Below are 16,279 nucleotides of genomic sequence, written 5' to 3' on the forward strand. Positions count from 1 at the left end.
AAATCCAATAAGGAATTCAGGAGAAACTTCTTTACCCAGAGAGTGGTTAGAATATGGAACTCGCCATAAGGAATTGAGGCGAATGGCATAGATGCATTTAAGGGGAAGCTCGATTAGTACGAGAGTGAAAAGAAAAAAATGCTGATAGGGATAAATGAAGTAGGGGTGGAATGAGGCTTGTGTGGAGCATAAACACCAGCATAGACCAGTTGGGCTGAATGGCCTGTTTCTGCTGCAAATTCTGTGTAATCTATGCTATCTGGACCACGTTTACTGTTGGTGTAACCAGCTTCTTACACACAATATTTTTGCACTTCAAATCAGTTACTTGTTTGGTACACTAAGGTAACATTTCAATTATCAAATAATCATGATTCAAAAATTGAGCTGAATATGAATGGCGACCACTGCCTAAAAGAGAGCATACTGGCAGCAGTGACTGTAGAAATGTTCTTTAAATGTCTTCCAACTCCTAGCTTGTAGCTAAATACTGCCTGTAACATGCATTTCAGTTATTAAAGCCAATTTAACACTTACATTTTCTGCCTGAGTTATCTTTCTTCCAAGATCAATAATAGAACATATCTGCAAAACAAGAGACACAATACTGTCTAGTTATAGAAAACTCGTTGCAGCAGCTGTGAACTTCAAGCAAAAACACACACAAAGCAACTGGTACATATCACTGCAATAAAACGGTGAAGATTAACCCTTTTGAATACTGAACGTCTTTTGGAATTTGTATGTTTGTTAACTGCCAAAAATAATTTTTCTTTACAAAATGATATGAAGGTCAGAAAACACACACACACAAGGCATGATGCTGGTCAACATAATTTGTTTATGATGAATGGATTAACAGCTGTGACACTGTCATTGTATCTGTCCCCCACACCCATGTAGGGCAGTGTTATTGTGTCCGTTTCCCCCCCACCCCCATTTGGGGCAGTGTCATTGCGTCTGTCCACCCCAACCATTTGGGGCAGTGTGATTGAATCAAGTTCCTAACCACCCCCGCCTCCCTCCCCCCACCTCCGACTTCTCCAACCATTTGGGGCAGTGTCACTGTGTCTGTCCACCCCAACCACTTGGGGCAGTGTGACTGAATCAAGTTCCTAACCACCCCCCCGCCTCCGACTTCTCCAACCACTTGGGGCAGTGTCATTGTGTCTGCCCACTTCACACATTCGGATAAGCGTCATCGTGTCTGTGCCCTCTCCATTTGGGCAGCGTCAGTGCGTCTATTCTACACCCGCCAACCCATTTGGGACAGTGTCTACCCCTCGTCATTTGGGGCAGTATCATCATGTTTGTCCCTGCATCCATTTGGGAAAGTGTCATCGTGTCTGTCCCCACTCAAACCCCATTTGGGGAGGTGTCATGCTGTCTCTCCTCCCAATTCCACTTCTACCCCCACTTTCAGCTGGCTTCAGAGCAAACACCACCTTTATTTCAATGCTGATTGTGAGGGGAGAAGATAGAATCCACAGAGGTTGAAACTGTATGCTAACAGACAAAGTGAAGTGAATGGTGCAGGTTCCGAGCTTCTTTACATGGTGTAATTGTGCAGAGACTGATTTACCTTTACGCCGTCATCATTTGTCTCAAAAATGCAGCAGTTCAGCAACGCTTTGTGCTCTGTGTACCAGTTCGGAGCTCGTGCCACAAACCCAATTAACCTCTTGTTATCTTGATGAGTAGCATACAGTGTCACATCACTAAGGGAAAACTGGAGAATAGATGCAACTATGAAATACTATTATTACACAAAACCCTCACTGCAGGTTTGTAACATTACCTCTTCCAACCCTGTTCACAATTGTTGTTTCTTGCTTACATTGAAGAGAAAACCATTTATTTGGAAAGTTAATGGTGAAGCTTCACATACAAAGGTTATTGATAAATGCCATTTTGAAGTAGAGGTGCAGGCAGTAATAAAGAACATTCGGCCCTCCAAGCCTGCGCTGATCTTGATGCCTGCCGAAACTAAAACCTTCTGCACTTCCGGGGTCCGTATCCCTCTATTCCCATCCTATTCATGTATTTGTCAAGATGCCTCTTAAACGTCGCTATCGTACCTGCTTCCACCACCTCCCCCGGCAGCAAGCTCCAGGCACTCACCACCCTCTGTTTAAAGAACTTGCCTCGCACATCCCCTCTAAACTTTGCCCCTCACACCTTAAACCTATGCCCCCTAGTAACTGACTCTTCCACCCTGGGAAAAAGCTTCTGACTATCCACTCTGTCCATTCCACTCATAACTTTGTAAACCTCTATCATGTCGCCCCTCCACCTCCGTCGTTCCAGTGAAAACAATCCGGGTTTATCCAACTTCTCCTCATAGCTAATACCCTCCAGACCAGGCAACATCCTGGTAAACCTCTTCTGTACCCTCTCCAAAGCCTCCACATCCTTCTGGTAGTGTGGCGACCAGAATTGTATGTAATATTCCAAGTGTGGCCTAACTAAGGTTCTGTACAGCTGCAGCATGACTTGCCAACTTTTATACTCTATGCCCCGACCGATGAAGGCAAGCATGCCATATGCCTTCTTGACTACCTTATCCACCTGCGTTGCCACTTTCAGTGATCTGTGGACCTGTACGCTCAGATCTCTCTGCCTGTCAATACTCCTAAGGGTTCTGCCATTTACTGTATACTTCCCACCTGTGTTAGATCTTCCAAAATGCATTACCTCACATTTGTCCGGATTAAACTCCATCTGCCATTTCTCCGCCCAAGTCTCCAACCGATCTATATCCTGCTGTATCCTCTGACAATCCTCATCACTATCCGCAACTCCACCAACCTTTGTGTAATCCGCAAACTTACTAATCAGACCAGCTACATTTTCCTCCAAATCATTTATATATACTTCAAACAGCAAAGGTCCCAGCACTGATCCCTGCAGAACACCACAAGTCACAGCCCTCCATTCAGAAAAGCACCCTTCCACTGCTACCCTCTCATCTGTGACTGAGCTAGTTCTGTATCCATCTTGCCAGCTCACCTCTGATCCCGTGTGACTTTGCCTTCTGTACCAGTCTACCATGAGGGACCTCGTCAAAGGCTTTACTGAAGTCCATGTAGACAACATTCAATAAAAGTTGAAGACACAGTAAAGAGAACACTTGTACGGAAGATAAAACAGTTACAGGATATTGCTACTCACACTTGTTTTTGTAACTTGTGTTTGTGGATCAACGAACCTATAATCAAATATAATTATATATCTACTGTCAGTAAACAGCAGTTCACAGCTTGTTACAATCATTGCTTTTTATTCTGGATTTTACACATGAATGCCTTCAGGATAAAGTAAATGCTCAAATTAGAAACGTACATTCCCAACTCAAGCTATACTTACTGTATAATATTCAAACCCACTTAAAGATTTTACAGTTGCTGTTTCACATACATTCTTTATAAAATGATAAATTTGAAGCAAAATAACCAAAAATCATATAAGGATGTTAAATCTGTATTAAAAATCTAGCATGCAGTGAATTGTTGTCCATAAATTCCTTCCAGGAACAGTCGACATTTATATTATCGTCATTAAAGTTTTTATTTGAAGCTCTAAACCTGCTCCAAAAGCTGGCTTGGACTCACTACTTTTGACTACAGTGCGTCAGTCTTGGCTGCGCAATGGGGGAGTCTGGATGATGCAATGGGCTAGTCGGGATAACATAATGGGCCAGTAAATTGGGAGAGACTTGATATTTTCGCCTAGAATGTGACTTTAAATTGAATGCAGATTCTATAATCTAAGCATGTGCAGTATGTATAATTTACTGATGCATCTTAGGAAAATAGCCAATGATACAGTGCATCATGTTCAGTTGCTTACTATATCTATTTGGTCATACTGCAAAAGATTCACAGTAAAATTTAAATATTGTTAAAAACTGTGCATGAGGGAAATACACAAGACTGATTATGTACCTGTTGTTGCTTTAGATGTGGTTAGAATTATAAACTCTGTTTAAACTTCAAAAATTATATTCAGCAGAGGGGCCCAGAGTGTATTTCTGTACCTTAATGAGGGCTATTTAAAAGTTGAATTCGGAAAGCAAACAGGCAGCCTCTAATTAGCACAAGCATTGTTGTAAAAGCATACTTTAAATGATGGAATATAAGCCTTTCCTCATTCTACTTTGACATGTAAATAGGACAGATATTGATACAACTGATATTTATATAGCACCTTTAACATAGTAAAACTTCCCAATGTGCTTCACAGGAGTATTATAAAACAAAATATGACACCAAGCCACATAAGGAGATATTAGGTCAGACGACCAAAAGTTTGGTCAAGAAGGAAGGTTTTAAGGAGTGTTGTAAAGGAGGAAAGCGAGGTGGAGAGTCAGAGAGGTATAGGGAGGATATTCCAGAGCTTAGGGTCTAGGCAACTAAAGCCACGGCCAATAATGGTGGAGAGATTAAATTGGGAATGCTTAAAAGACCAGAATTAAAGGAATGCAGATTGTCTTGGAGGGCTGCGGGGCTGGAGGAGATTACCAGAGATAGAGACAGGTGAGGCCATAGAGGGAATTGAAAACAATGATGAGAATTTTAAAATAAAGATGTTACTTGACCAGGAGCCAACCAAGGTCAGCGAGCACAGCGGTGATAGATGAACGGGACTTGGTGTGAGTTAAGACATGGACAGCAGAGATTTGGATGACCTCAAGGGCAGAATGTGGGAGACCAGTCAGGAGGGTGTTTGAATAGTCAAAACTGGAGGTAATAAAGGTATGGGTGATAGCAGCAGATGAGCTGTTGGGGTAAAGTCGGGTGATATTGCAGAGGTGGAAATAGGAAGTCTTAGTGATGGCGCGAATATGTGGTCGGAAGCTCGTCTTGGGGTCAAACATGACACCAAGTTTGTGAACAGACAGGTTTAGTCTCAGACAGTTGCCAGGGAGTGGGATGGAGTCTGTAGCTAGGGAACGGAGTTTGGAGCAGCGACTGAAAACAATGGCTTCTGTCTTCCCAATATTTAATTGGAAGAAATTTACGCTTATCCAGTACTGGATGTCCGATAAGCAGTCTGATAATTTAGCAACAGTGGAGAAGTCGAGAGGTGGCGATGAGGTAGAGCTGGGTGTCGTCAGCGTACATGTGAAACTAATTAATTACAAAACAAATTTAACGTTTGCTGAGATGGACTGTCAGGCCTATTCCCATGACCTGCTCTCTCCCTCCCCTCCTCTTGCTGCTGACAAACAGCAGCACTTCAACAAGCCAGGCTCCACAATTACTGTCAGCCGTGGCTCAGTTGGTTGCGCTCTCTCCACTGAGTCAGTAGGTCATGGGTTCAGGTCATACTCCAAAGGCTTGAACACACAATCCAGGTTGACACTCAGTGTAGTATTGAGAGAGTGCTGCACTGTTGGATGAGATGTTAAACTAATGCTCCATCTGCCCTCTCAGGTGGACGTAATTGATCCTACGGCATAATATGAAAAGCAGGGAGTTCCTCCCAATGTCTTGTTCAAAATGTATGTCTCAATAACATTAAAACAGATTATCTGGCCATTTATCACATTGCTGTCTGTGGCAGCTTGTGGGCGCCAATTGGCTGCCGAATTTCCTACATTACAACAGTGAGAACGCTTCAAAAGTACTTCATTGGCTGTAAAGCACTTTGGGAAGTCCTATGGTTGCAAAAGGTGCTATATAAATTCAAGACGCTCCTTTTCAGTTGGGACAATGCCATTGTCCCGAGCTAAACCTCAGTCCCTCTGCCGACAGGGCTGACTCCCGGCCCCCCTCTGCTAATGGGGTGGATGCCTGGTCCCCCCGCTGCCGATGGGGCTGATGCCTGGTTCCCCCCCACCCCACCGATGGGGCTGACGGCCAGTCCCTCCTGACTGAGCTGAACATTACAGCTCTGCTGGACTCCAGATTACCCAGAAAGTGATACCATAACCAAGGTTTTCCCCCTCCTCCTCTTGCTAATGTTGGTCCACCTCCCAGTTCAGAGCCTCTATTTCACCTTCCAAATACTGCTAAATACAGCCTAAAACTTTCACCAATCGAAGGTGAGGCATTCCTGCAGCAATGGGGACAGAAATTGGAGTGGAATCTGATTCTAGAGGGAGTTTCCTCCCTTAAATTGCTGTATTGTTAACTTACAATAAAAACGGGGAGTTGCTGCTTCTTCCCATCCTTTTCACCCTAGCTGCAGCTTTTGGGGTATATCTGGGACTTTCCCAGGATCCCCCAGAAATCCCAGCAGATAAAGCCATTATAGCCAGAAATATGTTTACCTGCAGAAGTTGGGGATGTGCCCACCAGGGCTGTATATTACCCATTAAGCAGAATGCAAATGGTAAATTGACTGTGTTGAAATCTAGGGCCTACCATCCAGGGAGGTTTGATATACGAAACAAAGGGTCAACAGTGTTACAGATACTTGAAGTAATCAGTTAATAATCTCGGTGACCCAGCCTTCATTTTCTTGTTTTTTCACAACTTGTAAAATGCTTGATAAATACATACAGTACATATTAAAAAGGCGGGGCAAAAGAGTGACGAGTCGAAGAGACTTAGCAGTTGGCAGGAAAAAAGACAGAAGCGCAAGGAGAGAGCCAACTGTGTAACAGCCCCGACAACCAATTTTATCTGCAGCACCTGTGGAAGAGTCTGTCACTCTAAAACTGGCCTTTATAGCCACTCCAGGCGCTGCTTCACAAACCACTGACCACCTCCAGGCGCTTACCCATTGTCTCTCAAGACAAGGAGGCCAAAGAAGAACATATTAAAAGTTTAAATACTGAAAGTGAAAGCGTGCCTTTTTTTTTTAATAACTTACCTTTCAAAGCAAAACTGAACCTAGTATTTTATTAAACTTTGCACGTATTGTACATATAACCTGATAGAATTTAGGTTCCATATTTTTGAAGACAAGTCCAGGATTGGGAGGAAGGTGAAGATAATTATTAAAAGCTTTATAACAGAAGCAGCTGACTCCTATGTACCTCAGCTCCCTGGAGTTGACTATCATCTGAAACTCCGTCATACGGAAGACATTATGGATTGCTCGTGCAGCTAAAACCTGCCTCATTGTCTCATAGATTAACTCATCATTCTGGTCGGTTCTCGCTTCTATGGAGCCTAAAAACCTCACTGTAAACACTTGGTGAAGTAAATCTGTAAAAAAAAAAGTAAATGTTAAATATGTTAGAATGTTGTTGCTATAAAAGTTTAATAAAAGTCCAATTCCACTCTAAGAGGGAAACCAAAATCAGTGGCTTCCAAGTTGTTATTGTAAAGCTGTGATTGTAATGACAGTAAAATATAATACACTGCAAAATCTTCGCAAGAATATGCTACCATTTTGCGAGTAGGCCCCCCAGAACAAACCCCTCCACTAATCTATCCTATGATGCACTCCATTATCCCAGAAGACAGACTCTATCTGACCTCAGAACAGTGTTGCTGCCCTTAGGTTCGCTGTCAGTAAAGTAGTAGAGCAACACAGCAAGTGCAGCTGGCAGACCCTCCCCCCGAGTCCAGCTGGCAGACCCTCCCCCACCACCCCCCCCACCCCACCGAGTCCAGCTGGCAGACCCTCCCCCACCACCCCCCCCACCCCACCGAGTCCAGCTGGCAGACCCTCCTCCCCCTCCCCCCCAACCGAGTCCAGCTGGCAGACCCTCCCCCACCACCCCCCCCACCCCACCGAGTCCAGCTGGCAGACCCTCCTCCCCCTCCCCCCCAACCGAGTCCAGCTGGCAGACCCACCCCCACCACCCCCCCCACCCCCCCCGAGTCCAGCTGGCAGACCCTCCCTCACCACCCCCCCCACCCCACCGAGTCCAGCTGGCAGACCCTCCTCCCCCTCCCCCCCAACCGAGTCCAGCTGGCAGACCCTCCCCCACCACCCCCCCCACCCCACCGAGTCCAGCTGGCAGACCCTCCTCCCCCTCCCCCCCAACCGAGTCCAGCTGGCAGACCCTCCCCACCCCCCCAACCGAGTCCAGCTGGCAGACCCTCCCTCCTTCCCAGTCCAGCCAGCAGGTTTTCCATCCATTTCTAACCTTCTCCCTTACAACGAGGCACCTCCTAGTCTACCCTTGGGTGCTATGTTTCAATGCACGAGTCATAGGTTTAAAATCAGCCTGAGATATTCTATCAGGTGTGCCAGTACAAATTACTTTCTAAGTGGTCCAGGTGTCTCACTCCCAGGAATGCTCCCTTACTACCTAATATCTAATTATGCTGTAGTGAAACCCAGGGGCTTCCTTGTGATTTGCACTGGATATTATGTCTTTTGAATGTCACCCTGCATGCACTTCTGCAACCCTCCAACAAATAAACAAATACTTTCGAGACACGGCCTGACTGTGAATCATTAAGCTGCTTTATTGTACAGACAGTAAGTAAACAGACTGAGTAACAGTTTAAACAAACACCGCTTCCTTCACTCAATCTTCTCTCCCTGCTGAAATAATAGTAAAGCACATGCCCTTGTCTATTTTATGGGCAGTGTGACAGAGAACCCCCGTGCCAAATGGAAAATATTAATTTTGTCATATGGAGCTTTGCCAGAGACTTCTTACTGGACATTATTACAAATAATGAAGGTGATTTAGTGCTTTGGATCAGAAATTGGCTAGCTGAAAGAAGGGTGGTGGCTGATGGCAAATGTTCATCCTGGAGTTTAGTTACTAGTGGTGTACCGCAAGGATCTGTTTTGGGGCCACTGCTGTTTGTCATTTTTATAAATGACCTGGATGAGGGTGTAGAAGGGTGGGTTAGTAAATTTGCGGATGACAGGAAGGTCGGTGGAGTTGTGGATAGTGCCGAAGGATGTTGTAGGTTACAGAGGGACATAGATAGGCTGCAGAGCTGGGCTGAGAGATGGCAAATGGAGTTTAATGCGGAAAAGTGTGAGGTGATTCACTTTGGAAGGAGTAACAGGAATGCAGAGTACTGGGCTAATGGGAAGATTCTTGATAGTGTAGATGAGCAGAGAGATCTTGGTGTCCAGGTACATAAATCCCTGAAAGTTGCCACCCAGGTTAATAGGGCTGTTAAGAAGGCATATGGTGTGTTAGCTTTTATTACTAGGGGGATCGAGTTTCGGAGCCACGAGGTCATGCTGCAGCTGTACAAAACTCTGGTGCGGCCGCACCTGGAGTATTGCGTGCAGTTCTGGTCACCGCATTATAGGAAGGATGTGGAAGCTTTGGAAAGGGTGCAGAGGAGATTTACTAGGATGTTGCCTGGTATGGAGGGAAGGTCTTACGAGGAAAGGCTGAGGGACTTGAGGTTGTTTTCGTTAGAGAGGAGGAGGAGGAGAGGTGACTTAATAGAGACATATAAGATAATCAGAGGGTTAGATAGGGTGGATAGTGAGAGTCTTTTTCCTCGGATGGTGATGGCAAACACGAGGGGACATAGCTTTAAGTTGAGGGGTGATAGATAAAGGATAGATGTCAGAGGTAGTTTCTTTACTCAGAGAGTAGTAGGGGCGTGGAACGCCCTGCCTGCAACAGTAGTAGACTCGCCAACTTTAAGGGCATTTAAGTGGTCATTGGATAGACATATGGATGAAAATGGAATAGTTTAGGTCAGATGGTTTCACAGGTCGGCGCAACATCGAGGGCCGAAGGGCCTGGACTGTGCTGTAATGTTCTATGTTCTATAACTTTTACAAAAGCAAAACAGAGCAACTAAAGATGGCCACATACAATTTGCATATGAGAAGTCAAAGGCCAGCTGGGAGACAGAGCTGACTACCCGTCGAGCAAGAACAAGGGGGAGATGCTCTGATTCAATTACCTAGAATTTTTTTGTCAGTGTTGTTCGTCAAAACCATCGACACCCATTGGCTGTGTAAGAGCCAACCAGCCCCGCCAAGTATGCCTGAGCAGCCTTGAATTTCCAAGATCATTCCAGAAACTTCTGTTTCAAACAAAGAGGTGGTCACATGACATGACCACCTGTGTAACAGAGTTTGTGAATTGTGCCTCAGAAAGCAGACAGTAGCTGAACTCCAAAGGAGGAACTCTCTCTCTCTCTCTCCGGCAAAGTCCCAGGGGAGGCTCAGCTGCAGCCAAACTTCAAATCTACAGATCCTTTCAGTCAGCAAAAGAGGACGGATAGAGCCTCTCTTCAGCCTTCTGGAAATAGAGAAGCAAGCCCGAATTGTGCACATGGCCCAGCGAGGACTTTAAGACTTCAATTTCACCTAAGGACACTGGGACTACACTTCTGTATTTAAATTCCATTTTTATTAGGGACTCTAGTCCAACTTCCCAACTCTGCTTTTCCCCTCTGTGTCTATTTGTGTGTGTATGTCACTCGTATGAATGTGAGCATGGATGCATCATGTATTTTAGTAATCCTAACTGGTTTAGAGTGATAAGGTTAATAAAGTTACATCTTTCTTGTTTAAACTCAAGAAAACCTGTCTGATTGGTTCACTTACAAGTATAATTAGAGGAGCAGGAGCAAGTGCACACTGAGGTAGTAAGTTAAATCACTTTGTTAAAAAGGATAAACCCTGTTGCATTCAAACCAGAGAAGGGGCAAAAGGGGAGCCTGAGACCCCTTCCACACCTGGGCGTAACAGGCAGGCTAACTTCTATTTGGGAACTTTTTTTTTCTTGCCAGCTTCTAATTGGAAATACTGATTCCTGCATCCTCCAGCTCCTGGCCTCCTGCTTAAGGCATGACTGTCTTTTCCTTTTCTTCCTCTGATCTCAGCAAAAGCACAAAAAAGAACTGGCTTTTACTAAATTAACAACCCAAGGTGGATATGTTACTGGGCTGCTCCTTAATGTTCTCTCCACTGCTGACCGTCTCCTTAAGCCCCTCTCCTCTGCCCCCTCCACCTTAACTCCAACAAACGCAAGGAGCTCACAGACTTGTTTGTCACTAAGATTGAGACCATCCATTCAGCTGTCAAAACCACGTCCACCAGGTCAAACATCCCCTAAGGCTCCTCCTCGCCCTGCACTTCCAGTTTTCTCTAGTTTCTCCCCTATCAGCCCCTCACCAAGCTCATTCCGTCCATGAGACCCACCTCCTGTTCTCTCAACTCTATTCCAACTGAACCTCCCTTTCTGGTCCTCATGTTAGCTGATATTGTTAATGGCTCCCTCTCCCCTTCAATTCTGCCAGCACATCCACCTTCTCAAACAAAACATCCTTGACCCCGCATTCCTTGCACCCTCCCTCTCCTCTCCAAAGTCCTTGAATGTGATGTTGCCTCTTAAATCCAAACCTACCTGACCCACAACTCCAGATCTGAATCCCTCCAATCAGCTTACTCCCCACAACACTGAAATGGTCTGCAGCCTTTGACATGGTTGACCATTGTCCAGCTCGTTGGGACCGGGCTCGCCTGATTCCACTGATATCTATTCAACTGTAGCCAGAGAATGTCCTGCAGTAGGTTCTCTTCCCCCAAGCATCCATCCTTGGTCCCCTCCTAGCTCTCATCTACATGCTGTCCCTCAATGACATCATCCAAAAACAGATATGTGATGACACTCAGCTCTACTTCACCTCTCTTGACCCTCCATTGCTTCTAATCTGGCACCCTGCTTGTCTGACATCTAGTATTGGGTGAGCTGCAATTTCCTTCAATCCCCATCTCAAACTCTGCTCCCTAGCCACTGAGTTTATCCACCATCCTGGCCACTGTCTCAAGTTGAACCATCAAACTATCGAAAGAAGTCAGAGAGATAGCAGAGGCTCTGACCAATCTTCAATCCTCCTTAAATATGTAAATTGTTCGTATTTGACTGAGATGAGCTTCCAACTCCATTCCCTATCAAGACCAGCTACTTCCATTTACATAGAATCAACTGTCTGCGCCCGCTTCAGTTTATCTGCTGCCAAAACCCTCATCCATGGTAAAATGACTAAATATTTGCTTTCAACACTTCACAGACCTGGTGACCAGATTTAGTCTTTCTACAGGATAGGAACTGGACTTGGGGCACCAGCAAAGCTTTTGACTGGTAATACAGGGGAATTTACCAATGACAAGTTCAGAGACATGTGTGAAAACATGATCATGGTCAAGAATACCACAGCTGAAAGCCCTTTCAGCAATGGATCCTGTGAAAGGAATCATGCAGTGATGGATGAAATGCTGCATAACATTTTAGCTGATCAACCCGACTGCAAGTTGACAACTGCCCTGGCATAGGCGGTTGCTGTAAAGAACTCACTCCAGATAGTTGGAGAGTATAATCCCCATCAATTACTCTGTGGATGAAATCACAAAATGCTTTCTGTGCTGCATGATAGTTCAATGTTTTTCTGCACAATTGAATGCTTTCCATGCAGGGAGACGGGCTTTCATCAATGCTGTGATCTCACAGAAAATTCGGAGAGCTCCGAAGTATCGCATAAGACCATTCAAGACAGAACTTAATTCGGGAAATATGGTGTATTATAGAAGACAGGGTCATAGGAAATGGAAAGGCCCTGGTAAGGTAGTAGGTCGTGATGGTAAGACAGTAGTTATCAAACATGGCAAACTGTTAAGGTTCATTTCTCACTATTAGTCAGAATTAATTACAAAATCTTGGACTTTAGAAGTAAACAAGGCACCTTCTATCTCAAATGTCCATGTGTTTTGTGGCCCTGAGGAAAAGAATGCAGTACATCAAGGTTGGATAGTGGTAACATGAGTGACTGTGCCACTTGTGACAGAGCTATCACATCCACTAAATGGCCGGAGTAGGTACTCAGGTGATACATATTCTAGAAGTGTTGAATGAATGGAGGGATGTGACAATTGTGTAATATGCAGGAAAAGCTACTGGCAATTTTAAATATTAGTTGCATGTTCAGGATGATGATTAAAATGTGAGGTCCGTGGACAGGCAGAATGGTGTGTTATGCTTGGAAGGAGCTGTGATGAAATAAGCAATGCACTGGAGGAATTATGCAATAAAAAGCAACTGTTGAACTGAATCACAAGAAAATGGGCACATCTGTACCACAGACAAAAAGGAGTAAAGGTCAAGTGACTCCTCCTGTACTATCAATAAACAAGCCTGTCTGCAAAGACAAAACTCATTAACTGCATCTGAATTAGCTTTGGGAAAACACACTGAAATGGAAAGAAGCCCATTTCATGTTCATGAGTTAGGTCAAGTGACTCCTCTTGTACTATCAATAAACAAGCCTGTCTGCAAAGACAAAACTCATTAACTGCATCTGAATTAGCTTTGGGAAAACACACTGAAATGGAAAGAAGCCCATTTCATGTTAATGAGTTAGGTCAAGTGACTCCTCTTGTACTATCAATAAACAAGCCTGTCTGCAAAGACAAAACTCATTAACTGCATCTGAATTAGCTTTGGGAAAACACACTGAAATGGAAAGAAGCCCATTTCATGTTAATGAGTTAGGTCAAGTGACTCCTCTTGTACTATCAATAAACAAGCCTGTCTGCAAAGACAAAACTCATTAACTGCATCTGAATTAGCTTTGGGAAAACACACTGAAATGGAAAGAAGCCCATTTCATGTGAATGAGTTGTACCTACAGGAATAGGACTAACAAAGGTTCTATAGACGGACTGACTCCATAGCCCAAACCAAGATGAATAGGGGTGAAGTAGCACCAATGTAACAGAATGGTCCCCATCCAGACGCCAACAAATAGCAATGGTTTCCATATCCTGGACCACTGTCTGGTCACACCAGGGGAGAGGACCCTTTGTCACCGACAGACTCAAATGTGATGGGTTTTTACCTTAAAAGGCAGCTCTCTGGAGAGAGAGCAGATGAAGCAAAGACCACAGAAAGTCAGTTCCAGCCAGAGGCTGAGAGATATGGTCAAGCTAAGCAGAAGAACCCTGCTAAATAACAACTTGAACAACCACTGCAGATGACTTTGAGACACTGTAAAAGTAAACCAGGATTCACACCATCAATTCTGGACTGAGTTTTAACCATGGAAGACTATAACACTTCAGCAACTCCAAAACAAGGAACATTCAGGCCTGCAACATCATAATAAAATTTTCTCACAATAGAAACTCAAGGCTTTTGTTAAGTAACAGACTCTTGTACAGTAATTTGGACTTTAATTGCATCCTACCCTTTTCCCTCTATCTATTCTTGTGGTGCATGTGTATGTGAAGGGCATTGCGGTTATTTTGGGAACTGTTGTAAAATAAGTAGTTACTCTTTTTTTTTAAAAACTGATAAGAAAACCTGTCTTTTGTCTGTTCATTTGACCCTAAAAACACTCAGGGACCAACACACTATTTTTAACAAAATACTATCTGTGGTCAGTTGGGAGGTGAAAAGTGGAAGTCACTCACACCAAATTACCACCTGTCCGTAATAGGTGTGAAAGAGAGGACAGTAAGTAAGTGCAGCGCAAATACTGGAAAATCCGGAAGTGACTCTTGCGTTAGAATATGATAATTTACTACTCCGATAGAGCAAGAGGGCAATCTCAGAGCCGTAGGTTGAATAGATTGCACAATGAAATAAAGGCCACAAAACAGTCGAGGAACAGAACTAGAAGCAGAAGTCCTCATGATCGTGAAGTGTTGGTGGCTTCCAATAAACTAGGGGATAAATTAATAGAGGTCAGAAAAAGGGGAAATAGATAGTTGGAGAGTGAAGTTTATTCTGAGGTACTAGATCAGGGGCAACCAACTTTTTGTCACACAGGTGGATTTGTACTGGAAAAGTCCATGCAGCTGAGACTTATAAGGCTAAAGCGAGGTCAGTTGCTAGGGGTTTTGAAGAGTGACTGGGTGATACAGATGTTAGAGTGAATTCTCCTGCAGCTGGAAAAGTAATCTTGAAAATCCTTTTAGCTCTTTTGGCCACATAGTAATGTGAGTGCAGATCAATCAATATAAAAGCTAGAGTCAGAGTTATACAGCACAGAAACAGGCCTTTTGGCCCATCGTGTCTGTGCCAGCCATCAAGCACTTAACTATTCTAATCCCATTTACCAGTACTTGGCTCATAGCATTGTATGCTATGGCGCGTCAAGTGCTCATCTAAATACTTGTTGAATGCTGTGAGGGTTCCTGTCGCTACCACCCCTTCAGGCAGTGCATTGCAGATTTCCAACCACCCTCTCGGTGAAAAAGTTTTTCCTCAAATCCCCTCTAAGCCGCCTGCCCCTTACCTTAAATCTATGCCTCCTGGTTACTGACCCCTCCGCTAAGAAAAAACGTTTCTTCCTATCTAACCTATTAATACCCCTCATAATTTTGTATACCTCAATCAGGTCCCCCTTCAGCCTTCTCTGCTCCAAGGAAAACAACCCCAGCCTTTCCAGTCTCTGTTCACAGCTGAAATACTTCAGCCCAGGCAACATCCTGGTGAATCTCCTCTGCACCCTGTCCAGTGCAATCACATCCTTCCTATAGTGTGGTGACCAGAACTGTACACAGTACTCCAGCTAGCATTTTACACAGCTCTATCATAACCTCTGACCCCACCCCTTCTGATCTGACCCCTTGCCGTGTATTCACTATACCCTCTGACCTCCCCCTCTCTGATGCTGAGCGTTCTGTACTCAGCAAAGGTCTCAGTTTTATCCCCTTACGCCCCCACCTCAATGAATTTCGCGCTCAGCATGACGTTGAGCTCTTCTTCCGTCACCTCCGGGCTCACTTCTTTGACCAGGAGTCCTCCCCCCGACCAGCGGACCCATTCACCCGCCTCCAGCATTCTCCCTCTACCTGGACCCCTCCCCCGCTCTTGATCTCTTCATTGAAAACTGTCGGCGAGACATTGGTCGTCTCAATTTCTCTGCCCCCCTCACTCACTCTAACCTGTCCCCCTCTGAACTTGAGGCACTCCGTTCTCTCAGGTCTAACCCCGACATGGTCAGCAAACCTGCGGACAAGGGTGGTGCTGTTGTCATATGGCGTACCGACCTCTACCTTGCAGAAGCTCAACGCCAACTCACGGACACTTCTTCCTACCTCCCTCTGGACCATGACCCCACCACTGAACATCAAGCCACTGTCCAAAGGACTGTCACTGACCTCATCTCCTCTGGAGATCTTCCCTCCACAGCTTCCAACCTCATAGCCCCAGAAACCCGGACAGCCCGCTTCTACCTCCTTCCCAAAATCCACAAACGGGACTGTCCCGGCAGACCCATTGTGTCAGCCTGCTCCTGCCCCACTGAACTTATTTCTTCCTATCTAGACTATCTTTTCTCCACTGGTCCAGTCTCCTTCCACCTACATCCGTGACTCTTCTGACGCCCGACGTCATTTTGACAATTTCCAGTTTTCTGGTCCCAACCGCCTCCTCTTC

At 44.9% G+C, this 16,279-nt stretch overlaps 1 protein-coding gene across 3 annotated transcripts in view; it reads right to left on the bottom strand.

The window, feature by feature from the left end:
* Positions 1 to 16,279, bottom strand: part of appl2 (adaptor protein, phosphotyrosine interaction, PH domain and leucine zipper containing 2) — a 199,799-nt gene that overhangs the window by 31,120 nt on the left and 152,400 nt on the right. For all 3 annotated transcript variants that reach the window (XM_068058746.1, XM_068058745.1, XM_068058747.1), the window contains 4 exons: positions 6,986 to 7,157; positions 3,172 to 3,208; positions 1,583 to 1,729; positions 538 to 585 (listed from right to left, as the gene is read on the bottom strand). In XM_068058746.1, coding sequence (XP_067914847.1) covers positions 538 to 585; positions 1,583 to 1,729; positions 3,172 to 3,208; positions 6,986 to 7,157 — 404 coding nt within the window. The remainder of the gene's footprint in view (positions 1 to 537; positions 586 to 1,582; positions 1,730 to 3,171; positions 3,209 to 6,985; positions 7,158 to 16,279) is intronic.

This window comes from Heterodontus francisci, chromosome 27 (genome assembly GCF_036365525.1).
Source record: "Heterodontus francisci isolate sHetFra1 chromosome 27, sHetFra1.hap1, whole genome shotgun sequence".
NCBI classification, from domain to species: domain Eukaryota; kingdom Metazoa; phylum Chordata; class Chondrichthyes; order Heterodontiformes; family Heterodontidae; genus Heterodontus; species Heterodontus francisci.